A 14,373-nucleotide genomic window follows, 5' to 3' on the forward strand; every position below is an offset into this window, starting at 1 on the left:
TGCCTAAGATAGCTTCCCAGGGACTCAGTTAAAACTAATGAGTCTGTAGTTCTCCAAATCCTTTTTGGGCCCCTTTTCATTTCTAATTCTAACATAGATCTTTACCACAGGCCAGGGAGGTGCTTGCACAGGGAGAAAATTGTTTTCCTTTACATCTTAGGGAAATGAGGAAAAATTAAATTTAGCTGCCAAAGCTTTGTTTAAGTCTGATTTCATTCATTCTACAACTTAATCTAATTCCCAAACAAGGACTCCAGTATTTTTTATGGTTTTTAGGGAAAGCACAAGTATTGCTAGAAGAAACTCCTTCATAAAATATTTCCCATCCTGAAAGATGTTTACTGTACTAAAAATAGCATTAGAAAAAATTAAGAAAAAATTAAGAGAAGTAAGAATGAACAGACTTTTAGTTTCAACAGTTTCAGGACAAATATACATATATACACACACCCCTCAATTGCAAGTGACAAGGTTGATCCTCAATCTTAATCAGAAGAGCAGAAGGATCAAAGCGAGTACATCTTACAGTTACTTCTTCTATGTCTGTGTGAATATAAAATTTACTATATTCTAATTGAATAACCTCATAATTCATTAAGAAACGTCTCTGGAACTTTGCAATTATAACTACACCATCAACGTAAATTTTTTGCTCCATCAGATTTCTTACCTTCAGTGCCTCATAGTTTGATGTCCGAGTCAAGAAATTTTCCCAAGATTTATTTATCATTTCCCTCTGCTTACGTGTAGCTCGGATCTGTAATATAAATGAGATTTACAAGGTGCAATACAGTCCTATTCTCATGAGCTTTTCTGAATTCTCTGCTTGTGCTGTTTGAAAGGTGTGTTCACCTATGCCACTTTAGCTACCTTAGATCATCCCTCTCACCTGAAATTGGATAATAATGTCGTAGTAAAGTACTTGTTGTTTAAAAACTTCATTTATGCCTGCCTTTAAAAACAAAAAGAAGCTTACTTGCTCTGTGCAAGCTCATTTTCCTCCCTTGCAACACATATGTTGGACACATATGTTGCAAGAGGTCCAGCTCATTAAGGAATACTTTCTGTATATTTTTACTCTCAAATGCTGAACAAGAGAGGTAGAATCAGTTCAGGTAACAAAAGTGCAGTTATCACAATGCATGACAATCCCTCAAAAACACTAGCATGAGATTTTAGATAACTGGACCAGCTGATCTTACTTTCAGAAAGCAGGAGAAGGTGAGACAATAGATGAGAAAAAATGCCAAACACTTGCCTTATAACTAAAGCTGGAAAATATCCATACCTGCTCATCCTCAGCATGCTGGGAAGCCCAAAGCCCTACTTTCTGAAGTAATGAAGCTCTGTGAATATTCAGCCAAGGGAACTCATAACAGAGGCTTACATTTTGTTTTAAGAAGCAGATGTAGTTGTAATTGGTACTTTTAATTGTTATCTGCTACAGATGAACACAGCTGCAACTCTATAGCAACATAATGATAATTTCTCCTCACACCATTGCTGATGCATCACTGATGACACTGCATCATTTTTTCATGTTACTCTCTAAATACTGGGAAAATTGTAGTATTTGGGAGGACTGATGTTAACCTCGTGTAATTTAAAGGTAAAATTTTGCTGCTGAGACAGATTACACCATTTTCAAGCAAGGTAGACATATAAAAGTCTCAACATTTTATAATAAGAAAATCTGCATATAAATTGACAAAAAAGCTTACACAGGCTTTACTTATTTACTTATTTACATATTTAAATACTTCTTGTCTTACTTTTCTATATATTTGGTTCTCTTCTTGGATTTCTTGGTGGAGTTGACTTTCAATCAATTGAGTCTGTACAGTATTAACTGCTTTTCCAATATCTTCTGATACCTTTGAAATTCTTTCCAAGGCATCCTCATCTGACATAATAGGCCTGAATTCTTCTTTTAGTTCTGCATGTATTTCACTCCAAACTTCTCCAACCTGCGTTTGAAACAACACCACACTATTTGATATTGATCTCATTTTTCAAAATTACTCAATCATTCAAAATGTAATAGAGCAACCATGTCTCTCCTTACTGTTGTTTGACTTGCCAGAATTTTTATGCAAGGTTAGCCTTAACTAATGCTATGCCAAATTCATTCACGAATGAATTTGCTCCCTAAGCCTTCCCAAGCCCAAGCTTGATTTCACAGAGGAGTAACTAGAATGTTGATAAGTACAGAAATTCAGAAGAAATATGGATAACTCTTCAGATATCGAACTACAAGAGTGAAGTGTTGTGTCCTACTGCCTGTTCCTTAAAATCTTAAATTGCAGACATTACCAGAGCAAACTGCGACATGAGGCATGAACAGAAGTTGGAATTATCAACGAAAGATCGAGTCTTGCTAGTTCCTGAACACTTTAACCTCTCTTTGTTCCTTAAGCAGAAAATTGGCATAAACTAAAGGATCTTTTGAGCAGGATGACTCCTACAACGCTTGTTATCCTGTTCTAGTTTCCTATAGGCATATCTTTCTTAACTTTAGACAGGATGGATGGATGGTTACTGCATGTGGGGATAAAGATGGCAAAGCACAGAAGAACCTTTATCATAATGTGTATTTAACATAATTTTTAATAGTGTCCCCCATAACTGACCTTACTGCCCAAAAAGGGAATCCTACTCACCTACTTACCAGTCCTGCCCCAGTTTCTTACTCCTGGTGCATTCCTGCTCTTGAGCTGGTAAACAGTTAAAACTACTTTTTTCTGAGGTGTTTTTAGCTAGCATTAGTTTCTAGTCTTATTTTCTGTGTGGTCACAAAGATTTGTAGCAGTGCAAGGGACGAGTCTGGGGATTGTTGCAATGCTGGAGGTGGATTTGTTTCTTTTGATGGAAAATACTGGTTTATACTCTGTGAAACTATAGGTGACTTGTGACATAGGGGACGGCTTCTGAAGGATTATTTGTTTGTTGTATCCTGAGATATATTTGTTATTTTTGGAAATGCAGATACAGTAGTAATATTTTCTTGAATAATACTCACTTTAAAGTCAATATAACGTCGAATGATAGCAAGTGTAACAAAATCCTCAGCAGATAAGCCAGGTAAATTTTCAAAACCTAAAATAATATTAACAATTGCTATATTAACAGTATTATGAATTTATCTTAAAATATAACATTATAAGAGAAGACATTATTTATCATATAAGCACATGCAAAATCTTCATCACACATACACCAATCAGTCATTCTTGATCCTGAGCAGCCTTTAGCTGATAAAACGCTCGTTTTCTCCATAATAACTTCTCTATACTAAAATCTTTACTCAGGAGTGGCTCTATTGACCTTCCAATCACTTGGAAGGCCAGGATGGTACTGCATTTGCTACACTTTTGTGGTAAGGGTTGAATCTTCTGTTAAAGCAGACAAACATTTGAATCTACAGATCACGGTTTCTAAAGCAGCAGCTCAGCACAAATAGAGTTTGTTTTAACTGTGAAGCAGCCAATAGGAAAATTATATTAGTGTTTTGTTTCCAAGCTGTGTAAAGAGGGCGTCCTTCATACTGTAGATTTGTGCCTTCAGCACAATGCCTCAAGCATCATGACTCCATCTTTAAAAAATACGTTTCCACTATGTGCAAAAGAATAAGTCAGAGAAGGACAGTTGCTGAGACTATGTATAATTTTTTTGAATATTGAATATTTTTGATTATTTGAATATTTTTGAATAGTGAATGTTAATTGTACTTAAAAAAAATCGATATATAGTCTATCAAATCTCTTTCTAGACTTCATCATACCATCCGTGTGCTAACTGGGAATGTAGCATTTGTATAGAGTATATTATATCATCTTTTGAAGCTAAGAAATGCCATAAATAATGACCATTTAAAACTGCTTTTCTGGATCACCATGTTACAGGCTGTTGTGGAGCCCAACAGTAAGGGAAAGATGCCGAAAAAAGACTACAAAAATATTTTCATATTATATTATCTGCTTTCATGTCATTTCAGTACTTCACAGGAGACATTACAATATATATAACTAACATAAAAGGCATGTGTGAATACAGGAGAAAGTTTGAAAAAAATCTCATGCTGTTTTGTTTTAGTAAAGAATTCAGCTGTGATCCAAATTTTAACATAATCAATGCTAATAAAAATTAGTAAGAACCTGGGTTACAACAGAGGAGACACTAGCTACAGATTATTAGAGAAACTAAGGATGTTTTCAAACCAGTTAATTCTCTAGGTTACCCAGGGAACTGGTTGAAGCAATCTCAGAACAATTACTGATCACCTTTGAACCTGTGGAGGATGGATGTGAAAAAAAACAAAAATAAGGCTTATTTTTAAAGGGAAAAAAGACAAGCTAGAGAATATTGATTCGGTTCAGTTCCTGAAAAAAAACCCCAAACCTGAAACCAATAATAAATAAAGCTTATGCGGCTAAATGGTAACAGTGAAAAAAAATGATATCCACCACAAGTTAGTAAAAACTAAGACCTAACTTTTGTCCACAGACAGATAAAAAAATCCTATGCATGTGGAAGAATTTATCACTTATCTTGACTTCAATCTAGGTTTTAAGACAAGGATGTAATGAGTATTCATATTCAGTGTGCAAACAATGAAGAATTAGGAGGGACCACAGCACTTTGAAGGAAAATATTAAAATGCAAATTAATCTTGCCAGTCTGAAAAATTATCTAAACACACTGAATTTAATTCAGTAAGGACAAATAAAAAATTCTAAATGTAGGAATAGCTATCTATACAAATCCAGGATGGTAGATGACTGAACAAGAATCTAAGTCAAATAAGCAAACAATATCATGCTACTACGAATACAGCAATTGTTACATTATTGTCTCTGAATGTTTATTTACGAGATGAGTAGAGCAACATAGCTCTATTTGGCTGTGAGGCTTCTGCTGGAGTATTGTCAATTTTGGGACACTACAGATCAGGAAGAATTTGAATCAATTGGAAAGACTCCAGAAAAAAAATAATTAGAAGCTATGCTGGAAAATGAGAGAAAATGAATGAGTACTGTCTTTCTAAATCTAGGGAAATAAATGTAAAAGTGCTAAAATATGCGAAAGAGATATTGTGTGTGGGAAAACAAATTACAGAGAATTTCAAGCAAATTTCAGGTTTAGTCTAACAAAAACTCTTCCTAATAATTAGAGGAGTCTTCCTAACTTCCCTAATGGTAGGGGCAGCAAAGTACTGAAGAAGCATTGAAATCCCCAAGAATAGGGACTTTTAAGAACAGAATGAGCAAGTATTTATTAATAACAGTATTGGTGATGCATCACAAAGTTTTCTTTGACCTTTTTTTTTTTTTTATAGTGACTTTATTGATCACCAGGGAACAAGTTCAGTTTAATGACAAATAAGACACTGACAAGGCAATTCACTAGTCTTACCCAACTTGCAAAATAATGAATAAAGTTTTGCCCGCATGTTCTCTGAAATTTCCATGATGGCAAAGCTGGGACAGCTGGCAGGCACAGGAATGACCTTTTGCTGTCTCTGGAAGCTGCCAGCAATAGGACTCTTCATGTCTAATAATTTCAAAACATAAAACCAGAGTAGAAGAATGAAGAAGTAGTATGTTCACAAACCTAGAGGAAATCCAACTTACTTTGTGGACACCATGAATCATTTTGATAGTTTGGCCAGCAATTTGAACATAATTCAGGCCAGGAAATTTTAACTGGCATGATTAAAAATCTGGGAGAACAGCACTCACTTCTTTTTACAACATATAACACAATGCCTTTTGTGGAAGAAATTAAGTAGTTTAACTGTCCAGCATTAGAAAAGCTGGTCATGGTTTTGTCCATTATCTGGTTCATTCCTAGCTGATGTAGAAAATGCCATATAGTGGCCAGAAAGAAATGAAAATAAATGAATAAATAAAATAAAATAGAAAATAAATGAAATAGAAGATCTTTGGGGTTTGGTAAGAATTACAGCATAAAGCTATAAATGCTGTTATTTACTTTCATCAGGTTCAGACTACAAAAGCAAATACTGTCATTATTTTATCTAATCAGTGGAACTGCTCACAGTTTCACATGCATCATAAAACTTACCAACAACCCTTCCATATTGATCACGTCTGACTCCCAGCTCCAGCTCCTCCTGTCTCCATAACTGTATTAGAAGGCTAGCTGCTGTTTGAGCTTTCTCCCCTCGCCAGGTATTGATGTGCAAAGTGGTTTTAGGGTTGCCACAAAATTCAACCAAGATTCCAAGAATTATATTGCACAGGTTCTTTTCCTTTAACTTGGTCAAGGGAAAAGGAAAAAAAAATTTAAACTGTTCAAAACACAGTGATGTCTATGTCTCCCTTCAGAGAAATTGTGTAACATGTAATCAAGTAACTGCAAGCTTTTTATCACTACTATTCCCACAAAACTTGTATAAACTTGTAAATCTTTCAAGTTTCTGGAATCCTGCCATGCAAAGCTCCATAAATCAAGGAACACGAGGGGAACGAGTGTAGGATCATATAAGATGTGCATTCCTGTGTGTAGAATTACACAGCAGGTTTTGTGTACGTGCCTCCAGGCTCACATGCTGGCGAATATACTGCTACCAAGATTTACTGCTGTCAGAAATAGACTATGAAGGCAGTGGCTGAGCGGTACCACTCGGCTTCTCTTCTGGTTTGTGGACAGATCTTTTAGCAGCAGCTGAGAGGAGGGAAGGGTCACCCAGAGGAGCTGTGGATGCCCCATCCCTGGAAGTGTTCAAGGCCAGCTTGGATGGGGCTTTGAGTGACCTGGTCTAATGGAAGGTGTCCATGCCCATGGCTGCGGGTTGGAACAGGATGATCTTTAAGGTTCCTTCCAACCCAGGCCATTCTATGATTCTGTGAGTCTAAGGGTCTGCAGCCTTAAGGACACCAAGGGCTGACAGTACAACCAATGACAATGAGGAGGGAATGAACGGAGGAAGGTGCATTTTTATTTTGTAAAAGGTGAAATGTCTGTGCCAGCTCTATGTCCAATACCCCTGAAGTAAGCTACACAGACAAAATACATGTATGAAGTAACTTTAAACATAAAAACTTTCAAAGCCATGAAGTGTATACTAACCCTGCTCTTACTAACTTCAGTACGAAGTAGAGAACTGAGGTACTTTTCTAAACAGAGATGTCATCCAAAGTAAGAGCATAGCTAGAGTTTTCTTTTGAAAAATAGTATAATTTTGTTAAATTAAAAACTCCCTCTGTCAAATATTTATTAAAAAAAAATAAAAGCAGACACATGGAAGATCTTACAATCATTTTTGAGCAGATATCCAGGTCTGTCTCAGGGAATTAAATACACCGATTTTTTTATTAGTATTATGGTAGTCTTAGGAGATACTGTGACAAAAATAATGCAGTTTTACATGTTGTTTCCTATTCTTTCATTCTATAAAAACAATAATAAAAATACCTACTGCCAACAAATCCAGAAGACGAAAAATGCCCTGTTTTTCAAGAAAATGATCCTCTGCAATGTAACATCCAATGACACAGGACCTTAAACAGAAGTAATTTCACCATGTAGAGACACTTTTATGCTTTAGAACATTCTACAAGCATCTCATTTATTTTACTGAATTGCACAAATATATTTGGTATGCAATATGTTTCATATCTTCAGGGAGTAGAAAAATCACGTTTCATATGCCTTTTCATTTACATTGTATAACTAAATATGCCCTGCTTGACTGCTCTTTCTCCTCCTGCAGGTGGCATGCCTTCCTTGTACCAGCCCAAGAAATTTGGCAAGTTCATGTGAATTGGACTAGAACGTGTATTGGAACTAAAACTAACTCAGTAAAAGATGTTAAAATTTAGCTAGATCATGGCCCTGATCTGGTTTATTGCAGGGCTCTGCAAAATCAAGAGGGTGAGACAAGCAAGACTTGTGTTTTTTGGCAACAGTTTGCTTCTCCTGGCTTAAAATCATCACAAAGCCAGCATTCTTGTTGCTATTGCTTCCTTAAATTGCCTCCTTCTGTTATTTCCTCAGTTATGGTCATTACAGAGAAATGAAAGGGATCTTCTGTATCAGTCTTTTCTCCCAACAGACGTATTTGGTTTCCAATGTATTTACCAACCTCTGCCTTAAAATAAATTAACTTTTTTTATCCTCCTATGTATTGGTATTCTCTAATAGCAATCTTTAAAATATTTCTAGCCCAATATAGCCAGTTTACAAACACTTCTTATGCTTACACAGTTTTCTGTTAATATTGGTCTATTCTTGCCTTGTTTACTTCTGTGAAGTTATTTACAGACTCTAACCATATACCTCTCTTAGAAAGTCTTGAGTAACTCTGCATGTCAGGAGGTCACTGTGTGGGGGGTTAGGTTGTCATACTGAATCCCTATTTAGAAAACCTTACCTGCAGAATATTCAATTTCTTTTCCATAATTTTTAATTAGTCAAATTTTATGAAGGATTTTTATACATTATAAATAGAAGAAAGGTATATATGTGCAGAGAAAGGATATAATATTGCAGGCCTAAAAATTACAAGACTTGACATTTTTCAGAGTTACTGCTGCTAAAATACTTTACTAACCACACGCAGTCAAGTGCACTGAAGAGGAGATAACTGTGGCCTAATCCACTACATAACTCCTTTGGATCCATCTTAAGGAGCGGGATAAGTATACCAATTCCTTCATAGCTGAAGACTTCCTGTTGAAACATTTAATTAAAGCAATATGTTTCTTAAACAACATTTACTAAATAGGAAATATGTAAGGAAATACAATGCAAACTGGGAAATGTAAATATTTGCATTGTAATATTTTTTAGCCCACTTGTTAGACCAGGATATAGACGTTATGACATACATAAGAAAAAGAGATTTCCAGTTTTTCCAAAGTGCTAATCTCATTTGTTTACACACTTTCATATATTAATTTCAAAATCATGTAAGTTAGCAATGAAATAGGTTCAACACTTCTTAGTGGATTTCTGAGTGGTTTTGCACAGAAACCAGTTGCCAGACCCAACCTGTTAGCAATCAACTACAGTTGACATCTGCTTTTGAATTAAAAAAAAAATCAGTATCCCTTAAATGAAAATATAAAAAGTTTTGACATTTTCTGCACAGTATAAGATAGAAAAATACATACCTTTCTGTGGAGATCATTTTCACAGAGAACAGACAAAATAAATAATGTATCAGTTTGGATTTCCAGTAGAATGGCATCTTCTTTCTCTTTAGATTTGTTTGCTGCATACCTTAGGATGTCTGTAAATGAATATATTTTATTTATGTGAATGTTCAATACACAACTCAGAATTCTATTACAGCTGCTACTTTTCAAAAAACTCAAATTTACACTAAGGGATTTTTAAAGTAACCTACTTGTCCTGTTCAGTTTTATCTCCTGTGTTTTATAATAACTTACGGAAGTGCAGCATTGATGCTGTAGTTTCATGGCCTTTACTCTTGGTGGCACAGTTTTGATAGCAATTTGCACTGATCAGCCTCTGTGCTGTCCCTTGTATTGGGCCAGTACAAGAAATTCAGAGGACTGATCTGAATTCAGGGACTCTCAGAAAAAAGCAACAAACTTACTGGTTTGCCCTACTGTACAGCTTCACAAACATTTGTACTGACAGTGGAAATGTAGAAGAGACATAAAATACCACCACTGCTGAGAAAATCAGCCTTGGAACCACTATGTGAAAGAGGACATTAGGACACAAGACTCCCCCAAAGCAAGAAAAGCTACTTAAATCTGCTCTGTCAGGTAGAGTGCTAATTTTGCTTTCACTGGAAGCTGTAAGTTTTCACAGTTTTCACTGGAGTTCAACTGAGGCTATAAAATATTTTATTTCTAGGCTTTCTATTAGAACATATTCTTTGAATTCCAAAGGATCTTTCCTGTTTTGTTTCCTTCAGTATGATTCACTCAGAGTACTGAAAACTTTTTATTATTGTAAGAAAAGAACTTAAACCAGTTTGTACTGAACTTAACCCCAAATTTAATAGTAGGTGTGTGTTACTAAACAAGAAAATGCTCTAAAATTGCAGGAGTAGCAGTTAAGCAGTTTTATTCCTCTCTTATTTTTCATGTTGTTCATATAAAAGTACATTGTTATTAATTCTTTTCTACTCTAAAGAGGAGTTGGGGAAAGTGACACCATAATAGACTTAGGTAGAAAAATACTCATGGCTGGAGTTCCTAGGGACTACCACAACGAAAATACAAGATGTAACAAATGCAGTATCATAAAGGGAGAAGGGACAGCTTTCGCTTTGAAATTAAATACCTGGACTTTTAGAGCTGTCTGTTTTGCTTAATTCATTGTATGTTGTAATGTAAAAAAAAAATTAAAAATCAAATCAGTTACATCTTGGATTAATTATTAGAGGTTTTTCAGTTTTTCAGCAGTCAAAGGAATAACACACTAAAAGCACAGCACACCAAAAAGCACGAACAGTCTTAGTGTCAACAGAAATGCATTAATTTAAGCACAGCAATACAAATTGTGCTTTACCCAGTAGCTGGCTAATTGCTCCCTGGTCACACAAATTAAGGTTCACAGAATCATCGTAAAGGGAGGCAACAATTCTCAGCACTCTGAGGCTGTAGCGCATTTGTGCAAGTTTGTTGCCACGACCACCTGTTCCATGGAAACTGTTACCTTGACCAAAGAAAGGATCTGTGGAGTAATCACAATGAATATTGGGTTGGCACAGTGTATGCTCAGAATAATAATGTTCTCAGGAAAAAAAAAAATCAGCGTAAGCTAAAAATTAACAAAAAATCCCCGTTAAAATTAAACAGGATTCTTGTTTAAAACCCTGTAGTAATAAGCCTTTCTGTGTAAGGCTATACTTTGTACATGCATGAGAAAGGTATGATTTTGGTGAACATTTAAAATCATTTTAACATTTTTTAACCATACTAGGTTAACGAGCAGTCTTCAAAACTGAAAATATCTACTTTAGCATGACATTTAATATCAACCTTTTGATATCCATTCGGCCCAAATAAAACATCAATTTTATGATAAAAATATCTATCCCAAGCAATCTAGTCACTAAAATTGAGTGCAGTTAGTTATCTTTTTGCTTAGCCCATACCTGATGCCCACAAACCATCTTTAGTCTGGAAGCTGTCTTACTGTGTACACCTGTGAGTTAACATGTCCTCCCTCATAGCAAGAATTACTGGTTGGACTTGCTGCCACAATAGAAGTATCTGACTGGTTTAAAACAGGGGCAGCAGAGGTGTTTGGCTGCCCACAGAGCTTAAGGAGTATCAGTATAGTGGTACACAGGAAAAGGGGCAACAGTTTATCCTTCAGTAGAAAAAAAAATGATGGTTGGTTATTTTTTAGAAACATTAGCTTTCTAAGTGACCTACCGAAAAAGAATCATTATGAGCTCATGAATTTTACATTTTTCCTTCCTGTCAAAGAAAGAAAGTACAGTTGAACTGTGTTTTGAGGTTACCTATGTGTGAAAGCCATGAGCACTTACTGACCTTGGCCTATACACCATTCTAGAAACACAAGGAGAAGAGTATTCGCTTGGCAGGACAAATATTTATCTATTAACACAGGAGCCACTGCAGCTAAAACAGCAATTGCATGAAGCTGTAATTCTTCATATTGGGCAGCAGACCAGTCATAAAATCCAGGCTTTTGATTTGGTTTTACATAATAAAGCAAAGCTGGCATCACATCATTTTCACTGAGGAGCTGCAGAGTTGAGACAAACAGAAAGAGAGACATCTTGCAGGTTTCACAAGCAAATAAGAAAAATCTAAAGCAATGAGTCAACTTTATCTGTCCTACACTAAGAAAATTACTTTTTTATTGAGAAAGCATGTCACGAACACTGCAAGTGTTCTTTACATTCTGCAGCTTTCCCACAGGTTGTGGTTTCTTAAACTTTATTATGTTCTTCACGTGTATTTTAATAATACTTTGCAATCAGTTGTCTGCAATTTTCCTAGCATGGTCTAAGTTTCTAACTTTTCTAAAATAGAAATTGTATGCTGCTTTAAACAGCAGGATTTGGCCTAAGCTATGTAAGAATTCTTGATTTTGAGAACAGCTGATTTCAGTGTACTAAACTATGCCAGATGGACAGCTAAGTAATATTCATGTGATTCCCTTGTCTTTTTTTTCCCACATAATGTATCTTCTGTTCTGTTACAACTCACCTGTGCAGCAGATGGATTTTTAGATAAGACTCCTATTATGTTAAATAGTAACTTCTTCATCTCAAAGTCCTCATAAGAGTAGGTAAGTTTAAGACCTTCTACCAAGGGACTGGGAATTTTCACTATGAAGTAAATTGTAAATGAGTTACAAAAAAATCATCATCAAAAGCAAAAATAATGTAATTATGTAGTATGAAATCTCTTACCTTCATTAAATGTTGCAAGTACTATTAAGAGCTTTGTAAATCCACTTTCCTAATAGACATTCGAAAAACATACATTAATTAAATTGCAGCAAAATGAAGACCTATAATTTATTTTAGTTTTGATTTGTTTCCTCAGAATATGGAGCTTAATGTATCCTATGGCAGAATAAACAGACTTTTATCAAAGAAGAGATCAGCCATTTGGACAGTTTACAATAACAATGACAGCCCTAAGGGTACAATTAGTTAAATCCATGTTTCATTCAGTACAAGTCTGAACTTCTATGGGGAATTCCCAAACACATGTATGCGCTGCTATAATCTACCACACAAGAAAACCCAATTCTCAGTACTCTTAGAATTGTGGGTTTTAAAATGCGTTTGTGCATGTTTTTACATCAGAGTCATCAGTACATATAATTCTGTGTCTTCAGTTGTGCATATTAATACACTTCAACTTCAGTGCATTTACAAGTAAACATATGAAAACCGCATGTATGGGCAGCATGCATTTACAAATACCACATATTAAAAGTTCAGAAAATAAACTCTTGTAATTTGTAGCTCTTAGAGAGCTAACAGAAGGACAGTAATGTGTAATAAAAGTATGGATAAGACCAAGGCTAAAAGGTGCCTATGCAGAACACTAGAGGCAAAAGAGCTTTGTTTCTGAGGTGATTAGAAACCATTAGAAACCAGGACATTGCTCTTCTTGAGCAACATAACACATTAGCTTGGCTTCAGTACTGTGGCAAAGCCGCCACTGAGCTTTCCACCAGTTCCAACAGGAGCAGAGCTCACAAAAGACTGTGGAGACATCCCAAGAGAATCAAGCAGTTCTAGTTTCATAGCAGCTTTTTAGATGCATCCAGAGAAAGCTGGGCTCAAGTTTGTTCAACCTAGCTCTGGAAGTTAGCATCCACCCAAATGATTTTAACAATCAGAAAAATGTTGCAAAAGTAATTTTAAAGAAAATATTGAAGTATACAACTATATCACCTGTTAGCTTTTGTCTCTATGGTATAAATTCTCTGTACAAAGACATTGCAAAGTGATTAAATAAAAAGCAATATTAAAATTTACTGATGTTTTCTCCTTACTGATTAAAGCAGTACTAAATTCTGACGGAAACCAGTAAGCAATTAGCAAATAGACAATTTTGTTCTAACACAGAGATAATATCCTTATGAGCTTTACTTTACATATATATTCCAGTCTGCTTGTGGTGAGAAAACTACTTTTCAAAGGCTCAGGTTTCTGTGCCGATTTCTGAATTATGTAAAATACAAGATTGACATTTCTGAAGTTGCTTGGATGGTATATTAAGAAAAGAAGGGAGCATTTTGAAGCAAATTCCTCTGGTATTATCTATAAAGCAGGATTAAATGGTAATGTTAATGCTTTTCCAATATTTATACCTTTTAAAATCTCTAGGAAGGCTGAAAGTACAGAATTTAATTTTTTTTAATATTTTCTTTGCATAGAAACAATTTTTGTTCATTTCAGTATAAGGAATTAAAAATATGCGTCCTCTTTACTTATCTTATAGGAAAAAACTGCCCTATTTCTAAAGCCCAATAAACAATTTGAATGTTTTATACATCAAATATGTTGCTGCAGTAGTATAACAGACATTTCATACTAGTTAGCACTAAATGGAAAGCTTGAATGAAAAATCTGTAATTTGCATTACAGATTATGAAATCTCTTTAGTAATGCAGCCAATTGGAAAACTTCTACTCAAGTAGAAAGCAACACATTCCTGAACAGCCAATAGATCTACAGGAATCTGATTGCTTAATTATTCAGTTCATATGCCACAACTTAATTTGAAGTTCTAAATCTCAACTGTAAAACAAGAAAGGAAAGGAGTATTAACATCTATAAAAAGTTAACTTCTCTTCAGGTTTCTCATAAAAATTCTGAAATATTACAGAAGAAAGAGTCATCCATATTTCAGGCAAGTCATGATAGTGCAT

At 35.1% G+C, this 14,373-nt stretch overlaps 1 protein-coding gene across 3 annotated transcripts in view; it reads right to left on the bottom strand.

Annotated features, from left to right (window-relative positions):
* CFAP69 (cilia and flagella associated protein 69) overlaps positions 1 to 14,373 on the bottom strand; it is a 53,903-nt gene that overhangs the window by 29,359 nt on the left and 10,171 nt on the right. For 2 of the 3 annotated variants that reach the window (XM_018075620.2, XM_018075618.2), the window contains 12 exons: positions 12,395 to 12,443; positions 12,189 to 12,310; positions 11,505 to 11,721; positions 10,513 to 10,677; positions 9,138 to 9,256; positions 8,576 to 8,694; positions 7,442 to 7,523; positions 6,085 to 6,277; positions 5,413 to 5,550; positions 3,020 to 3,096; positions 1,773 to 1,967; positions 671 to 757 (listed from right to left, as the gene is read on the bottom strand). In XM_018075620.2, coding sequence (XP_017931109.2) covers positions 671 to 757; positions 1,773 to 1,967; positions 3,020 to 3,096; positions 5,413 to 5,550; positions 6,085 to 6,277; positions 7,442 to 7,523; positions 8,576 to 8,694; positions 9,138 to 9,256; positions 10,513 to 10,677; positions 11,505 to 11,721; positions 12,189 to 12,310; positions 12,395 to 12,443 — 1,563 coding nt within the window. The remainder of the gene's footprint in view (positions 1 to 670; positions 758 to 1,772; positions 1,968 to 3,019; positions 3,097 to 5,412; positions 5,551 to 6,084; positions 6,278 to 7,441; positions 7,524 to 8,575; positions 8,695 to 9,137; positions 9,257 to 10,512; positions 10,678 to 11,504; positions 11,722 to 12,188; positions 12,311 to 12,394; positions 12,444 to 14,373) is intronic. The other variant, XM_018075619.2, reaches the window with a different exon arrangement.

This window comes from Manacus vitellinus, unplaced genomic scaffold, assembly GCF_001715985.3.
Source record: "Manacus vitellinus isolate BGI_N305 unplaced genomic scaffold, ASM171598v3 scaffold_3_pilon, whole genome shotgun sequence".
In the NCBI taxonomy this organism is placed as follows: Eukaryota; Metazoa; Chordata; class Aves; order Passeriformes; family Pipridae; genus Manacus; species Manacus vitellinus.